This window comes from Magnolia sinica, chromosome 1 (assembly GCF_029962835.1).
Source record: "Magnolia sinica isolate HGM2019 chromosome 1, MsV1, whole genome shotgun sequence".
In the NCBI taxonomy this organism is placed as follows: Eukaryota; Viridiplantae; Streptophyta; class Magnoliopsida; order Magnoliales; family Magnoliaceae; genus Magnolia; species Magnolia sinica.
Window position 1 is genome coordinate 13,312,223 of NC_080573.1, and position 18,357 is coordinate 13,330,579.

The 18,357-nt window shown below is 40.5% G+C and overlaps 2 protein-coding genes across 2 annotated transcripts in view; one reads left to right on the plus strand and one right to left on the minus strand.

Moving 5' to 3' along the window:
• Positions 1–3,711: 3,711 nt before the first annotated feature.
• On the plus strand, positions 3,712–5,461 carry LOC131240412 (probable membrane metalloprotease ARASP2, chloroplastic). The gene has a single exon (XM_058238631.1). The coding sequence runs from the start codon at positions 3,834–3,836 to the stop codon at positions 5,178–5,180; it is 1,347 nt and encodes a 448-aa protein (XP_058094614.1). The 5' UTR covers positions 3,712–3,833; the 3' UTR covers positions 5,181–5,461.
• Positions 5,462–11,761: 6,300 nt separating this feature from the next.
• Positions 11,762–18,357, minus strand: part of LOC131240417 (NEDD8-activating enzyme E1 regulatory subunit AXR1-like) — a 47,192-nt gene continuing 40,596 nt past the window's right edge. The window contains exons 11-15 of the mRNA XM_058238634.1: positions 16,296–16,381; positions 14,376–14,459; positions 13,666–13,846; positions 13,446–13,559; positions 11,762–12,223 (exon numbers count right to left, since the gene is read on the minus strand). Of these exons, the coding sequence (XP_058094617.1) occupies positions 13,476–13,559; positions 13,666–13,846; positions 14,376–14,459; positions 16,296–16,381 (435 nt within the window). The 3' untranslated portion in view covers positions 11,762–12,223; positions 13,446–13,475. The remainder of the gene's footprint in view (positions 12,224–13,445; positions 13,560–13,665; positions 13,847–14,375; positions 14,460–16,295; positions 16,382–18,357) is intronic.

The following is an 18,357-nucleotide window of genomic DNA, read 5'->3' on the forward strand; positions in this document are numbered from 1 at the left end:
TCAAGTTGTTTAAGGACATGATGGGCAATTGAGGACAGCTAAAATAAGAACTTTGGCCAATGAAAAGCATTTGTAAGATAAAAGGTTGTAAAGGAAAAACGTAACAGAAAGAAGGATCTAAAAAGAGGTCTTCTTAATGGTTGTAATCACTGCAATAATGGAAGAATAAGCTATAGCATAACTATATAAATAGCAGAGGAATGTGACAAATAAAAACACAACCAATCAACTAATCAACAAATCAATATTTATCTTATCAATTTTCTTTATCTCAACTTATTTATTTATGTTTTTTGTTAGCTTGTTAATACGCCCACTGTCAGTTCGCACTTGATTGTTAACCACCCCCACCAGGGAATCGATGCCAAGACCTCAATGTTGAAACGAGGTGTCTTTTACTCAGTCTACCACTTGAGCTATGGATCTGGGTGTTATCTCAACTTATCCAACCAGTAGTAATAATACAATATCAATAATTCTTAGCTATAATCTTAGTTGTAATCCAAGTCTCTCTCACACACTGGATTTGTTCTCTATTTAATATTAAGTAGTTCCATTCTTGTAGTCGCTTCTAGTGACCGATTATAAATTTTTATTTTTATTTTCCTTTAGTTTGATTTACACTGGTATTTTGAAAGTCCTTGAGCTGTACACGAGTAGAACAGAGTCGAGCTTGGCACAACTTAGCTTGGCTCACCCAGTAGCTACTCCAGCTCGAACTTGGCTTGGCTCGGTCCTCGAGCTTGATTGGTTAACTCAACTTGGTTTGGTCAGCAGCTCGGGCCAATTCGAGCTGAGTTTGAGCTCATGCAACATTTTTTCAAACACAGAACGCATATTCAATTCCTCACATAATGCAGAACAGTAATAACAATTTACAAGTATTTCATCAAACACTCGGCAGACAATATCAAAATCAAGTTTTGAGGGTAGTTTTATAATGTAAATTTTTATTTTTATTTTTTAGTTATTTGTTTCATATCCATTCCTTCCTCACCACCAACTGATCTGGAGGAGAATGTATGCACCTGAAACAACACTTCATTGAGTCATTTCATCAAATACTTAGCGAGCAGCATCAATATCAAAGTAACTTACTTACCGAGCCGATTCGAGTTGAGGTTTGATCCGAGTCGAGTCAGGCTTGGGCAAGCTTGAACTTGGCTTGAAATTTTTTCAAGCTCCGAAACCCCACTCGACTTAGTCTGAATCCAATTTCGAGCCAAGGCGATTCAAGTTTTTTCGAGTCAAGTCGAGCCAACTAATTGGGCTAACTTGACTTGTGTGCAACTCTACTTGTGGAAGGTACAAAGTAACCCATCTTCAAAAGAAGAACTCTATCTCTGATTATCACCTGATTGTTATCAAATTTTGCAAATGGCTGAGTAAGTAACCAATATACTCAGAATCTGATCATATGCATTCATATTGAATGTATTTACTTATTTTGCCATTTAGAATCGAAGTTGATCGGTTTGGATCAAGCCACTATATCGATTATGACACACCCGCATAATATAAACAAACTGAACAAGCAACATCAACAAGACCAAACGGTTAGCATAGATACGAATATTATAAGACTTTGTGTGCCATCTAACCCATGCAAAGTAAGCCCTCCTACGATTAGAGGTGGGCATCTAGTCAAGTTGGACCGGATTAGTTCCAACTCGACTCGATCCTGTTTTTTAAGTACCTGACCCGAACTCGATTCGATTCGGGATCAAGTCCAACAGGGCTGACTTAATCCGAACCGATTTCTTATTGGCCTAACTCGAAGCAAGTCCGACTCGGTCAGGGAAACTAAGTCGGATTGAGTTGAATTTGTCTGATCTATTTGGACTGGGTTGAGTCAAGTTGAGCTGGAGGCTCTGGTGTTAGGAAAGAAACATGAGAAAAATTGGGAGAGAGATGGGAAGGAGAGGAAGTCAGCTTGAGCTGTAGTGCTGCATCGGTTCATCTGGCGGCTCTGGCTAGGATTGGGTTAGGGTTCTGGTAGAAGATGGGTACAAGTAAAAAAAGAGAGTAAAATTCGATTTTATATTACCCGATTCCAGTCCAGACCGGACCGGATCAGATTCCAAATCGAATTGGATCGAGTTGCTACATGACCCGAACTTGACTCTGTTTGGGGTTGGATCTACTTGATCCGACCCGACCCTGGCTTTCGGTTTGGGTCGGATTGAATCCGACCAACTTGGTCGACTCGGATCCGTTGGGTCAGATCTTGCCCACCTCTACCTATGGTACTGAGGATGCCCAAAAATCTTATGTGGGAGCTCAGGTAACCATAGTGGAACCATTTTATTGGTGGGTGGAATCCCGTTAAAAAAGGGGGTAAGTACATCAACCTGAGAATCTTTTATAAGTTGGTCACTTGCCAATGAAATATCGCCACATCAGATGACACTGAGCTTGCCTAATCCACTCTCTCGTTATCTGAGCACCGTGGTATAAAACATGAACACACCTCAAAAACCTCCAAATCCAAGTCATACCCTAGGTGTTGATGGCAGCCGATTCGGTCAGTCAGTGTGACACTAGTTCGGCCAGCCATGATCACGTGGCTCACCTTGATATATGAGCTGTATATCTATGCGGTCCACCTGTTTTTCCCATCTTATTTTACGTTGTGGGGCCAAAAACAAAGAAGATTTAAGTCTTAGGTCGACTACACCACAAAAAACAATGGTGATCGGCAATTAAAAACTTCTCATGAGCCACATAAGTTTTGAATCAAGCTTATATCTATGTTTTCTCTTCATTCAAGACTGTTGGATCCTATCAATGTATTGGGTGGCAAATAAATATCACGGTGTGCACTAGTAAGTTTTTAATGATGGGCATTCAATCACCACTGTTTCCTGTGGTGTGGTCCACCTGAGACTTGGATGTACATAATATTTGGGCTCATGTCCTACAATGAGCTGTGAAAACGGATGAACGGCATGGATATACAACGCATATATCAAGGTGAGCCCGACCGCCACCGTCTGTCGCAACTCGGTGTTATCCAACCTGATTGAACCTACTCAATATTTTATTGAGGATCCCATTGGACGGACTGGATGTTACACGCACAACCCCTGTAGCTTGTACGTACCTTGCATCCGCCCTGTCCAACTATTTTGATAGCTCATTTTAAGACATGGTCCAAAAAATAAATTTGATTCACTTCTTAGATGGACCACACCACAGGAAACAGTTGTGATTGAATCATCACCATTAAAAGCTTCATGGATTCCACCGGAATGTTTATTTACCATCTAACCGGTTGATAAGGTCTCAAACACCCAGATGAAGAGACCAAACGAATACCATCTTGATCCAAAGCTTTTGTGGTCCACAAGAAGTTTTTAATGGTAAATCACTACTGTTTCCTGTAAACCATGGTCCATCTTGGATTTGGAACCGCTTCGTTTTTTGTATCATGCCCTGAAATGAGCTTTCAATACGGATGGACGGCGTGGATGTAGTCACCTACGTTACAGTGGGCCCCACAATTATGGGTCCCACCCACCTCGGTGTATCGAGGTCTAACCTAATCCGCTCCCCTCATTCATAACGACAACAATCAGATCAACGGTCCAGATCACAAAATCACTTCCCCACTTGTCCAAACACATCACGACGTATCTGGACCCCACAGGGTTCCCTCCTCCACAGACCCAAAATCCATACATGGATTATCCAAACAGTACCATTTTTCTCCGCTCTACCCTTTCAACTCCATCTCTTCTCTTTCGCCACTCATTTCTCCTTCATTCCTTTCTTCTTTACAGAAAATACAAACAGAGAGAAAAAAGTTTTTTAAGAAAAAAAAAAGAAAAAAAATGATAAATCTCTCGTCTTCCTACCAAACACCAACCTTCTCTACCCTTAGATTTCAAATTTCAAAAACACCCACATCTAATTTCCCGCCAAAACCCCATTCCCCACTCTCTAAACCTCTCTACCTCAAACCCCTCCTCTCATCAATCCCTCTCCTCCCTTTTGATCCAAGAATCTCCCTATCAAGATACCCCCATCTAAGGCGGCCCCGCTTCCGCCACCCACCAGCTGCCCTTCCCTCCCCCCAATTCGACAGCTTCCAGTCAGTCCTTGAAGCGTCTGCCGTCCTTGCTGCAATCATCATCGTCCATGAGGGGGGCCACTTCCTTGCCGCATACCTCCAGGGCATCCATGTAAGTAAGTTTGCCGTTGGCTTCGGCCCTGTCTTAGCTAAATTCAATGCAAAAAATGTTGAGTATTCAATCCGAGCGTTCCCGCTCGGCGGGTTTGTGGGTTTTCCTGATAACGATCCTGACAGCGAGATTCCGGTTGATGACGTGAATTTACTCAAGAACAGACCCATATTTGATCGGGTTATTGTTATCTCGGCGGGTGTGATCGCCAATATCATTTTTGCATATGTCATTATCTTTGTTCAAGTTGTGTCGTCTGGATTGCCCGTTCAAGAGGCCTTTCCAGGTGTTCTTGTGCCGGAGGTGCGTGAATTGTCCGCTGCTGCTCGGGGTGGGCTCCGCCCGGGCGATGTAATCCTAGGAGTAAATGGGGTCCTTCTGCCAAATTCTGGGCCATCAACCATTTCCCAACTTGTCGATATCATTAAAACAAATCCAGGTAGGAATGTTTTGCTTAAGGTTGGGAGAGGGAGTGAGGATTTGGATATTGACATCCTGCCCGATGAGAATTCGGATCGAACAGGTAGAATTGGTGTTCAGCTGTCCCCGAATTTGAAGATCACAAAGGTCCGGCCGAAGAATCTCGCTGAGGCAACCAGCTATGCAGGCCGGGAGTTTTGGGGCCTTTCATCGAGTGTCTTGGATAGCTTGCGACAGACGTTCCTCAATTTCTCACAGTCGGCCAGCAAGGTATCTGGGCCTGTTGCCATCATTGCCGTCGGGGCTGAAGTTGCAAGGTCAAGTGTTGATGGGCTTTATCAGTTCGCGGCCGTGCTTAATCTCAATCTTGCAGTAATAAACCTTCTTCCATTGCCCGCTCTCGATGGCGGGTCGTTGGCTTTTCTTCTGATAGAGGCAGCCAGGGGTGGGAAGAAGATCCCTCAAGAAGTAGAGCAGCGGATTATGTCATCTGGGATCATGGTTGTTATCTTGCTTGGGCTGTTCCTTATAGTCCGCGACACGCTCAATCTTGATTTTATCAAGGATTTGTTGTGATGGTGGGCTGCACTTTCAATGCAAGCTAGCGAGAAAAGAACTCGGTTTGGGTGTGTAGTTCGTGATTCAATTCGTTGGGCTTATTATATGATCGCGATGAACGGAGCTCAGATGTTAAAGATGGCAAATTCATGATTTTCTTTTTTTCAGTAAGCATTGCTTCTTCAACAATTCTCTTTGGGTGTTGAGTATGGTTTATAAATTCTCTCTTTTCATTTCATTCCCTTGTAAATTAGTGATAATATTCTTGGAAACTAGATCAAAATGCTATTGTTTGTGTCCTTCGGTGATATTTTTCTTTATTGACTTTGAGAATGCATAAGACGGGGTCCCACTTGTAGGAGGGAGCGGTAACAAATGTGAGGAGTACTAGTGGAGAGATGAGTGAGTTCTCAATTACTGTAGGCTTACACCAGGGGCTGGCATTGATCCCATACCTTTTCGTGTTGGTTATGGATGAGTTAACGAGGCATTTGGAAGAAGAGATCCCATGGTGTATGTTGTTTGCAGATGGCATAGTTTTGATTGACAAGATGAGGTAGGGCGTACACAAAAAGCTAGATTTATGTATGAATGTTTAAAATAAAGGATTAAAAATTAGCCAGATAGAGTATATGGAGTGCAACTTTAGTAACAATAGGAGTGAAAACAAGGAATTAGTTAAGATTGTTGACCAAGAAGTCTCCGAAATGACGACTTTCAATACCTCTGGTCAGTAATTCATGAGAGTGGAGAGATTGAGATGGGTGTTGCCCATAGAATTCAAGCTGGGTGGAAGAAATGGAGATGTGCCTCTGGAGTTTTATGCGTTTGTCGTGTATCACTTGAACAGTCAAACTGGAAGGGAAATTTTATAGGATAGCTATAAGAGCAGCCATGCTTTGTGGGACATAGTGTTGGACAGTTAAAGAACAACATGTTCATAGAATGAGTGTGGTTGAAATGGATGAGATGTATGATGAGGAACGATAGAATTATAAATGAATTCATTTGAGGGAACTTATGAGTAGCAGTGTAGGACCAATAGGTAATAAGATGAGGGAAAGTAGACTTAGATGGTTTGGTCGTGTGCAATGAAGACCAAGAACCGTGCTGGTTTGGAGTGAGTTGGTACAAGTTAGAAGCTCTAAAAGGCAAAGGAAGGCCTAAAATGACATGGATGGAAGTAGTAAGAAAAGACTTGATGATGATGGATAGATAGATAGATTATGCTTGCTGATGCATATGCAATCACTCAATTAGTCAGAATATAAGAATATCCTGTCATGGTACCATTTTGTCACCTCTAGTCCATGCATCTTAAACGGAGCAATGTTCTTCAAGAATCAAACTTTTTAGGACTATATGTTGGGAAATGTAATAGCAAAACTTTTTATATGCACATGTTATTCATTGTATATCAGTTTTGATGGGTCCAATGCTTGGTCCGACCATATGTAGGCCATGGCACAAGATCTGATTGGATCAATGATCTGACTCAAGCTGAGGGGAGAATCGGCGACATCCCTTTTTTTCCAGATCTGTTGCAATTGAGTGGTTATGATAGTCTGACTGCTCAGTTCTCGGTCCTTGTCTCACATTCTGGTGCGGAGTAATGTTTGCAAAATGTCATGCGCAATTAGCATATATCGCATTTCCAGATGTCCTTTTCCCACAATTCTTTGTTACGAAATTTTTGCTCATGAATAGCTCATTTATGTAATTGTTGACAACCAGGAGCCACTTACTTTTTTGAAGTACTTAACTAAGATTAATTTGGGAGATTATGATATTGATGTTGTCTGCTTTTGTTCTATTTCTTGTCTGGAAATTTCTTCATGCAATCTTTTCTTAGCATGCAATTTTTTTATGCTTATATATTGGTGGCTACATGTGTGGTTATCTGCTCATTATTTTGTGTTTTTTTCATGGTTCCGTCCACTACATGGCTTCATTACACTTGTAATGAGACTTACATGCTAGGAAACAGCCATGATGGTCATAGTTTAACTGAAACTTAGCTTGGGAATTCTGTAGAAAAATCATAGATATGTCTCATGGAAAATTAGGAAAATGTCACGACGATGATAGCAAATGAATGATGTGGTCCATATTACTATCTTTTTCATGGCTTTATTAATTTGTAAAGAGGAGATAACCTGAATCCAAATGATGGGCACAAGAATTAAAAGGTGAGCAGTTTAAAGAGGAAAAGAAACAACGAAGCCAAGAGAAAATCAATCGAGGAGAAGAATCCACCTCTGCTACATATAATGAGAGGAGAATACAGACACATAGGGGCAAAAACTTTCACATGCTTCGTTTATGTTACTGAAAAATGACATGACCTTGATTCCAGCCAACACACCGAATCGAGGTTGGGTCATTTTTCAGTTAAATCCCATTATACCATCTGTTCTAGGGGCCGTCGTAGAGGCTCCAAAGCACACACCTTTTATTTATGGCTCTACGGAGCTCCCTCCAAAGTGGTGGCATTCACATGGCTTGTTGGATGGAATAGGATTCTCACCATTGACAATTTAAGAAAAAAGGGGATTAATCATAGTCAATGCTTGTCCTCTTTGTTTGCAAGATGAGGAATCAGTCAACCATCTGTTCCTTCATCGCGCGTTTGCTAGAGAGGTTTTCAACAGTTTCTTCAGCATTTTTAGGGTGTTGTGGGTTATGCCAGAATCAATCAATGTCTTCCTAATGCAGTGGCATGCAGGTGGATTAGGTACTTCTGGGAATCGAGGTTTGGAGGATTCTTGCAGGATTATGGGCCATCTAGAAGAAGTGGAAAATAGGTGCTTTCAGAATGTGGTCGGCAGTCCAGTTAGCGTGTTCCTTAGGGCCAAATCATGTGTTAGAATGGGCAGTGGCTTCCCCTAAATTTAAGGATTCCAGGTGGTTCAGTTTGTAATATTCTGGATTTCGAGTGCACTTGCACTGTGGTTGTCTTTATTGTTTTGCTTTGTAATTCTTTCAGCTTTGTCGCTTGTTAATAAATTGTCATCCTTCAAAAATAAATAAATAAATAACTCTCCTTTTACGATCGCTCCTTGCCCTCTCTGCAACATCTTGCAAACCACTTTCTCTCTCGACGTACCAACTAGTATATATAATTGATTCTTTTGCTTCTCAATAGTTCTCCAAGGTCTTAGCAACTTGGTTTGCTCCTCTAAGCCCAAAGGAAGTCCTAACACCTTGGAAAGGGTGTAGAATATCTACTGATATGGAGCATACAAACTTCTAGGACTTCAACCAAAAGGAGATTGAGCCTAGAAACTTTCAAAGAACTCCACACCTTTTCTTAAGAGCTATAGCTTTCATTAACATGTCATCTAATGAGCTATTAGTGTTGATCAAATGTATAATAATTGTTGAAACATGTTTCTAGATGTGATTATTTGTTAGACATTATTGCCTTAGAAAAGAACTATGATAGAAGCATGGTATTCCATAATGGCCACGGCTGTAATGGCCACCACCGTCACCTTTACAATATGGGATGTAACAGCCATTATGTCCTCTCTGTTTTTTTTTGAAAAAAATTTCAAAAAACCTATATCGGCCTGGTAATGGACCATTATGGGGCTGTTACGACCTTTATAGGGGGCATAACAGGCTGTAATGACTGTTACATGTCATTTTTTTCCGTAATGGCTATTACGACCCCGTAACGTGTAACAGTTGCCACCATTACCTTTATGTAATGGCCATTACAGCCTCATAACAGCCATTACGGCCTTGTAAGAGCTGTTATGGCACACCATGGATAGAAGTCATAACAAACAAGACTTGGTTGCTTCCAACTATTGGCTGGTAAGGTTTCTTCTTTAGGCATTTTGTGGCTGAGGGAGATGTGTAGGTAGCTGAAAGTTGTTTCTGTTGACGGCATCAACATACAGTTCCGGAATGGTTTGGAGTATTGTCAGAAACCGATATGTTTTGGTTTTGTTGCCCAACTATATGAGTCAGTCGCACCAAGAACCTCCGAATTCACCGCTTATAATTTATAAGCGCATATTCAAGGGATATAATGATTTGAAAATGTTTATTGACACGTACCTAATATTACCAATCAACATTATAAACCTATATTTGAGGGAGATAAGTTATTATTTATTTATTTATTTTTATTTTTTTGGGGCAGTCATGGATGATTTGATACCCGATATGCCCATTTTAATCCTTGAGTCCCAGTGTTTCTCATTGCATCTAGAGAGGGAATGATTCATGAGTCGGGACCCTGTTTTCAACTCTTAGTTCTTTCGGCGGCTTTTTGTGTACGCTTCATTCTCGTGGTCCTTACACTCTGCTCCCTGGGAGGTGTCTTTAGTAGTGTAAAAGGGTTCAAGTATTCATTTCTCAAGCTTGCTAAGCTACCTTTTTTCAGAAGTCAGATACATTTTTTTAGGGTGACTATGCATGCTATGATTGCTAGGTTTGTGACAGGGAGTGCCTTCCTATTCCTTTGAAGCTCGGTTGGAGCTCCAGAAACCTTGTTGTTATTATTATTGTTATTTTACTTCGAAAATCTAATTGAAGGGGTAAGATTATGTCGTCATAAAAACTGCCGTGACTTACATGGGCATCCATGCCCATGTCAGATACGTCCAAGGTATTCCATAATGGTAACGGTGGCTGTAATGGCCACCACTGTTACTGTTATGATACGGACCGTAGTAGCCATCACGACCCCCTTTTTTATTTATTTATAGGTATTCCATAATGGTAACGGTGGCCATAATGGCCACCATGTTACTGTTATGATGCGGACCGTAGTAGCCATCACGACCTCCCTTTTTTTCTTTGAAAAAAAAAAGGTTTTTGGTCCATTACAGGGCTGTTCCGGCCCTGTGAGGCATAATGGTTATGACTGTTACTATTATGTAATGGCCATTAGGTTGAATACTTTGGACATGTCACATGGGTATGCACACCAAATATCGCATAACTTCATGATATTTCATGGAATTTGGTGCAACTGGACACAGCTCAAAAGATTAATACTAGGTGTTACATATACAGTTGTGTCGTTGTATCTGGAGTCCAACTGCTCGACTGGATCCTCACCTACATGGTTTGCATCATGGCCTGCCTCTAATGATATGAAATGAATGGACAACCTAGATCCATCATAGACTGTCCCATGTGTCAATTCAAAGCTTTGGGGACATTGCTAATGTTCCCATGAAGGTTGGGCCATGAGAATTTGCCCCCACCACACATGCATACACGAACTCAAGGTCGGTCTATGGGTCAATTTAATGTTCTAGGGGCATTGCTAACGTTGCCATGGAGGGGATGTTAACATTTCCGACATACTCACACACAAACACAGATATCTGCAAACAGATCCAACCTGGCAAGTTTAAGTCGACGATTGGAACCATCACTAAAAATCATGTCGTTGAGCATGCCAGAAATCAGTGATTTCTGATTTTCTTCTCTCTCTCTCTCTCTCTCTCTCTCTCTCTCTCTTTTATTTTCTGTGTGTGTGTGTGGAAGGGTTGGGCCCCCAGTTTTGGTGTTCGAGAGTGTTGAAGGTAAGGTCCCTTTAAGAGTTGCATCTGAATTGAGGATTAACAGAAAAATCCAGCAGAGGTCCTGAGGAAAGTCTTTGTAGTTGATTGATTGATGGCTAATATCTTCAAATCTAAAAGACTTGGGGTCATCCTCCATCTACTTCAGGTCCCAAAACTGATGTGCATTTATCTCCTCAAGAAAAAGGCGTTGAATCAATTTCTGAGGCAAAGAAAGACACACAAGGCGACCACGTGTGGAATCCATATAAAATTCGGATCCAAAACAAACAAAAGGAAAATATGATTTCATCTTTTTTCTTTTCCTAAAGATTGCTTCTGCATCCATGATTTAGTTTTATTTAATTTCCTTTTGGCCATGGAAATTAAGAGTAACAGAGGAAAAAAAAAAAAGGCACGAAAGTGTTATAGGGTGCAGTGGCGCTGATCTCGTGTATTGTATGATAGAGGCATCCCCTATCACATCAATTTCAATGGAATGGTAACAATTGAAGACTTTTGAACTACTTATTTTGGCTATAGTCCCATATTAATTTTGCACGGTGGCCCTACAATCCGGACCATCCAAATTGCTGACCCAACAGCGGATGGAGCATAACTGACAAGACAAGAAACCCATCTCAATTTCCGTTCGAATTGTGCCAACTAACCTCTTAACATTAGGATTTCTTGACCATTATATATATATAATAATGTGAGGAGGATTATATAAACACTCCGACAGCTTGGATTTTGTGGAGAGCCAAACATCAATGCAACATGTGAGGAGGATTATATAAACACTCCATCCACAATGGGACCCACAGCTTGGATTTTGTGTACAGCCAAACATCAATGCAACATGTGAGGAGGATGAGTCACCAACCTTAGCAGAGCAAACATAGCAACTCCCCTTCTTGACTATTTGACAGGAAAAGTACACACAGAACCCAACCCTACCACCAACCAATGGTGGGAATGGTTTCCCATAAATGTCATAGGTGGGCCATGGATGCATGTGAGCCCTGCTCATGATAATAAGTGATTTAATGCGCACACTCGTGGATAATGGAATTCGACTAACTCCCAATGTCAATCGAATAGAAGTCCTTTGTTGCAAAACAAGGACCATAACGGGTACATGATAAGATGGAAGCACAGTCTCCTTATCGAGTTTGTCGAGTCAATGTTTGCTTTCAGTAACAATGCATGAACATTCTGTCAGAGAAATCATTCATTTCACCAATCTGCTGGGCAGTCCCACTATTTTTTTTGTTTTTTTGTTTTTCCCATTTTGTAATACTTACATTGTCATTGTGTTAGTCTCTGTAGAAATCAGTAGTCCCAATTCAACGTCTGCTTACTATTTTTTTGTTAAAAATCTTTCCAGACCACATGGAGGTGTACCCTTCAAAGAAAAAACATCATTCTCTTCAGTACCGACTTCAATCATGATGTACTCTTTAAAACATGTACTGGACCAGTAACCTGTCATGTGCCCCTACGACTCAACCATCAAGACTACCCCTGCCCTGGCTACATTTTTGCCACAAATAAAAAAACATGGGTTAGAACCAGAAAAAGGAAATTCTCCTGATAAAATGCTATATTTATAGGGATGCTGATATGTATGATAAATGAAGCGCCACTTATCTGCTGAGGAACTACGGTGGATGAGCCATGGCCCAATAATCATTGCACCTGATCCTGGCCATCCTATCATTCTGAGTGTTGCTAGATAAATGCGGACATTACACAAAAAGTTTATCTAGTTTCAGGAGACTGTTTAGCTTTAGATAGCAACCAGTCTTTGATCCACTGCCTTTCGGGCTATGGCTGATCCACATAATGGACAATGATATCAAGTACCAACGGTCAAGATATGATACACAAGTGCACATGTATGGGGTGGAGACATCTTTCTACCAGCATCCTTGCTAGTAGAAACAGGATTCTCACCATGGATAACCTGCGCGAAAAAGGAATGATCCCGCCTAATATCTGTAGCCTGTGCCTTAAGGACGAAGAGACAGGGACCATCTTTTTATCCACTGTCCTTTTGTGTCAGACATTTGGTGGGGCGTCTTGTGTTTGACAGGTGTTTCTTGGATAATGCCATCCAAAGTAAATCCCCTTTTCTGCTCCTGGCATGCTGAGGATGGAGGGAAATTCGGTAGGCGGAAATGGCGGGTTTTGCCACGCTGTTTTTTGGGCAGTTTGGGCGGAGAGAAACGATAGTCTTCAGGAATCTCTGTCTCCTGCGGCAATTTTCTCCAAAGTTTTAATTCTGTTCAGGGATTGGGCGCCTTAATTGGATCAGCTGCCTGGGTTGAGGCTGGGGTGTAGCCTTTGTTTTCTTCCCACTCTCCTCAGCTCCTAATGTGTGTTGGCTCCCTCTTTCCTTTTTTCTTTTTCCTTTATTTTCTTTTTCTCTCTCTTCCTGCTTGTTTTCCTTCATGGGTTTTTTGCCCCTTTCTAATAAAGTTGCTCATCTTTCAAAAAAAAGAAGAAAAGAGAGCATTCTTTCACCAAGTTACAAGAATAAACATAAATGGTGATCAATGGCCGATCCATATTATGGACAAAAATACGACCGATGCAGATCACCATACATGAGTCCACACGTGCGGTGGAGGCAATTTTGTGTGAACACCATGCACGCCTTTGTTCACTAAATAACATCAAGAAACATGAGTGATCAAACCCTCAAAACATGGAAACTTAAGTTGACTTTTGTAGCAGGAGATGAGGAACTAACCAGTGAAGTGGCAGGCATAGCTGAAAGTTTTTACAAAGCCAACAACTGAGACTTGTGATCGACACCATTAAAGATGAAAGTCCCGCACATGGGTACGAACTGTTTAGTGATCAGCTGCAGCCACAGGCCCACAACAACAAAAAGAAAACAAAAAAGATGTAACATAAAGATCTCAGTAATACACGTTGCACACAAAAGCTTACTGGTATGAGGCACGGACCTTGATTACTTCCTGTGATGCGATTCCACCTATAAAGGCAGCCACTGCATGAAGCTCTGCACCTCCGAATCGGCACATTTCATTGATTAGGTCCTCAGATAAGGTCGATCCATTGCAACCCAAGTCACTCAACATACCAAAGGCTATTGTCTTCAGTCGAGATATGTCCTCATCCATCTCCCTAAATGATTTAACCACAACATTAGCATATAAATAGATAACCTCTCTCCTTTTATAAAGAGAGGATTTATAAAATATGGGGCCCGAGGATGTGCTGAGCATACCCGAGATTTTCAGTTTGTACAAGTGAGGCCTCTATAACCCATGGACCATTTACCCTAAAAATAACGACCCATAACCATTTACCTGATTGGCCTAACCATGGATGGGTGATTCCCTAAACATCCATCTGACGGAACAACCCTAACAATACAATTAGCAACCTGCAAATAAAAACACCCAGCACTGGAGAACATTCAACAGGAAAAATGGCCTAACATTCAATCAATTAAACCTTCCAAGCTGGGATTATTTTTGGAGAATACCCCATCCACTTTGGGCCTCATCTGATTAGCAGTTTGGATCACTGAACCATGGGGCCCACTGCCACTTGTACGAACTCAAGGCTTGACAGGAGTATGGATGCTAGAGGATCATTTAATGCCTCTTATAAAGAAGAGACGGGCAAGTGGTAACTAAAAAAAGCATACCCATCAAAAAGCCCTGGAAATCTGTTGTAAATAGAGGCAAATCGGTCGACAGCTCGAAGCAGAATGTAAAACCCTACAGCAACACTGCAACAAATAAAAAGCAATGTCTCAGGCTGTGATAGATTTGCAGGGTGGCATACCCCACAAGTAAAGGAAAATGAAGACATGGAAATATACTGAATGGATTATTCAATGCAATTCCTAATGTAGGGCTTTAAGCTTTACAATTGAGGATTCAATCTCTCAACATTACACATAATTCTTGTATTTTTAGAATGGTATTCTACATAATTATTTATAATATCGTCAAGCCTCATATCCATATTGGAACAGCTTTTTTTTAAATATTTTATCAATAGGCTTTTCTATTAAATATGAGGAACTTTAAGCCCACAGGAGTGTGCAATAAAGCTCATGCACACTCATGTGCCAGCATGGCACATAGGTCTAAGATCCAATCCTTTCATCAGAACAGCACCACTATATTGATCCCTAACCCAAGAATAAGGTTGATCCACTTGTCATGTGGGCCACAGTTTTGCGAAACAAATGTGCGACTTTGAAAACCTTGGCTAAGTTTTCTAACCCATCCACTGGTTTCCAATATTGCAGCCTACGTGCTGATTGGACCAAAATTTATTTTGGGAAAGACATGTAAAATGTCAGACCAACCTAATGGATGTATTCGATCTCGCACCTATTTGCCATGCTGGCACATGTGGCATGTACACGAGCTTGGCTGCACACACGTGTATGATTAGCAAAGTTCAAATACTACAGTTTATAAATTTTGAAAACGTCACTCATACTGCATATTCTATCTTGTGTTAGTTCCAATTATTAAGTACTAAAATTTCAAGGAGATCTAAGTTGTATTTAAAGAGGAAAGATGCCCATCACAACAAACATTAAGCACCATGCATGTGCCCACATGACACATCTGACATTCATCAGGCGGGACCCTCTACGAATGTATCAAGCTCGGCTAATAGCACAGGCCAAAAACCTGGTTTGCCAAATTGAGAAAGATGATGACAGCACAAACTATGGGAGCCATGGAATAATCATGTTGGCTTCTGACACAAGTGGGACATGCTACCATAGCTAGGTTACGTAACGCTATGTAGCTCATGAAAATAGCTTAAGTTGCATGTAGCCTACACTACATGATAATTTGTGTATGCTACACGCTACATAGACTACGCAACATGTTACATAGCTTACACTACAAATTATTTTTCACTACAACATTAAAATCAATTAACGTTTTCAATGATTGATTATAAATTTCTATTTCCAATAAAAAATAGTTAATCTTTTCAATGGTTTTGGTAAAATAATGAGTAAAAATATTAAATCAGTTGCATTGCTCTTTCTTTACCTTTATATTTAATCATTCCCCTTTCCTATTACTTTGGGTTGCATTTGGTTGCACCAAATATCACGAAATTTTGTTAAAATTCATTATTAATCAGTCTAATCTGGTGCAGAATATAATGAATTGGTGCAACCAAGCGCAACCTTGATTAAAAATCTAGAAATAGCTTGCAGCTCACGCCTCACACTTCAGAGGGGTAAATGCTACGCTACACAATTCACTATATAAAAGACTGGCGACAACTGAAAGGAATAAAAAACCCAAAGGCGTCAGTGATTTCCTTCAAAAGAGTACTACAGTGAAAGACTAGCATAAAAAGATCCAGTTCTGCAGATTCTGCGACATCACGATTTCAATAAAATCACCATAGTTAAACACTATATTCCAGAATATTCATTTCATTTCATTTTATAAGGTAAATGCTGGACCATTTTAAAGAAACGTTCTTACTATGGCCTAAGGGGTTCTTCAGATTAGTGGTCAACACAGCAAACAAGTTCTTGATATTCTGTATCGATCACCCAGTGATAAATGGGAATCACCTGTAATCCTCATCCGTCAAATACTTCTGAAATTCTGGTAAAATAGGAGAATTGAACTCATCCTCAATCAAACGGTATCTGCATACCTACACAATGCAGCCATTTGCAAGGAAAAGAACATTTCAATAATACAAAACCTTCATCAGGATTATCCTTTCATGATGATTTTATTCCTGCATTCTAACTATAGACGAAAATCATTTTCTGGAGACAGGTTCTAGATTACAGTACGCAGAGCATATCAGAGTGAGTCTGAGAAATATGAAGAAAGACAAACCAGCATCCTACATGGATTAGGATACAGCTGAAGATGTAAATTCATTCAATTGCAAGTGTATGCTTCAACAAAATACTAAGTAAAAAGGTCACTGGATTTGTCATGCTATTGACCTACCTTATTTATGGATCCTGCTATTGATATGCTTCGGTCTAATATGGATACAAATATAATGAAATTTTAATTGCAATAGCAAGTGCAACTCAGATGCAATTCACACCGCTTAGTGGCGTCTACATGCAATTCAAGCAGCAACTTACACCTTTTCTAAATGTAAGGGATTATATTAATACTAAAGTACAATAAAAGAAGTAAAAGATCAGGAGAAGGGAAATGAGGTATCCCTTAACCTACTCTACAACTAAGAGAGAAGAAACTCCAAAGTAACGCAAAATGTCTTTAAGTGTGAAGAAAAAACTTCTTGCCTTTGGAGAAGAGAAAAACCCACCTTTCCGGGGTTTATCAACCCCATAATCCCAAGAGAAACCACTCTTCTGCAACCTTTTATGAATCAATAGTGAAGAAATCATATTTAATTGGTTTCCACTCCTTTTCTTCAACACATCAAAGGGGGTTGATTTAGAGAGATGATTTTCAATTTTCTTCCTGACGAATGACAGAGCTATTTGCATTGAGAACTGGTTAGAGGAAGCAGTGTTCCAAGAATCAATGGCAGAAACATCATTCGATATCTCGGTTTTCCCACATGCATGATACAATCTTCCTGGAGTACACGTCTCAAAAAAAAATCCTGGAGTACACTTTTTCCAAGATATTAACGGCATCATTGATATCAGCAGATTTATTGTTGACATCTATATTATTTCCTGTGATGTCTGAGACATTTCCCATGAGAATGCCACTTACGTCTCATTCTATAGGAGGGTTTTCTTACCTTTGTTTGTAGATGAATAAACTAGAAGACTGTCGGAAATTAATTCCACAGTCCATTATTGCATATTTTCATCTCTATATGTGGGAATTAAGGGTGGGTGGTGAATCTACAATTGGTATGTTTATACTCTTTTAACCTCAGTTAAGTTCAATCCCTCACCTATATAGAAAAAGTTCAATCCCTTCCAATTCCATGGCATGCCAAAACAGTTATGGTAACAGTGGTGACCATTATGCGTTACGGGGCCGAAATGGCCATTACAGAAAAAATTGACCCGTAACGGTCCTGAAACAGATTTTTTTTTTTCAAAAAAAAAAAAAAAAACCCATAAATGTCCCATATTATAACGGTAATGGCTTAGCATTATGGAACACCTTGATCCCTTCTCTTTGCTACATCACAAGGGTGACAGAGCAACTGATTAAGAGAAACAATTATGAGTTTAGTGACCTATAACTTCTTCACAAGAGCTAAATTAAACCGGTGCAGAAAGTTCCCAACACAGATGATCTTCCACTCCCCTCTTCAACAAGGGTGTTGGCTATTGCATTGACCCTCTTGACGTGGGTAAATGAAATGGTTGTCCCTGAAGCTAAATCCCATATTTTGTCAAACACAATAGAATGGGACAAAGTCTGTCAGACTTTGGAGAACAGGGGTGCGGAAATCAAACGCTTGGAAGATGTTAATCAAGCCTTGCTTGGGAAATGGTTGTGGAGGTTTGGGACTTAGGATGGAAGGCTATGGAGGGAGCTTGTTGCTAGCAAGTACGGGGTCCAAATGGTGGGGTGGTGGATAAAGGCTTCCTCATTACACAGGACGTCTGGGTTGTGGAAAGTAGTCCATTGCTTGCTTCCAAAATTTAGGGAGGGGGTGTCTTTTGTCTTGGG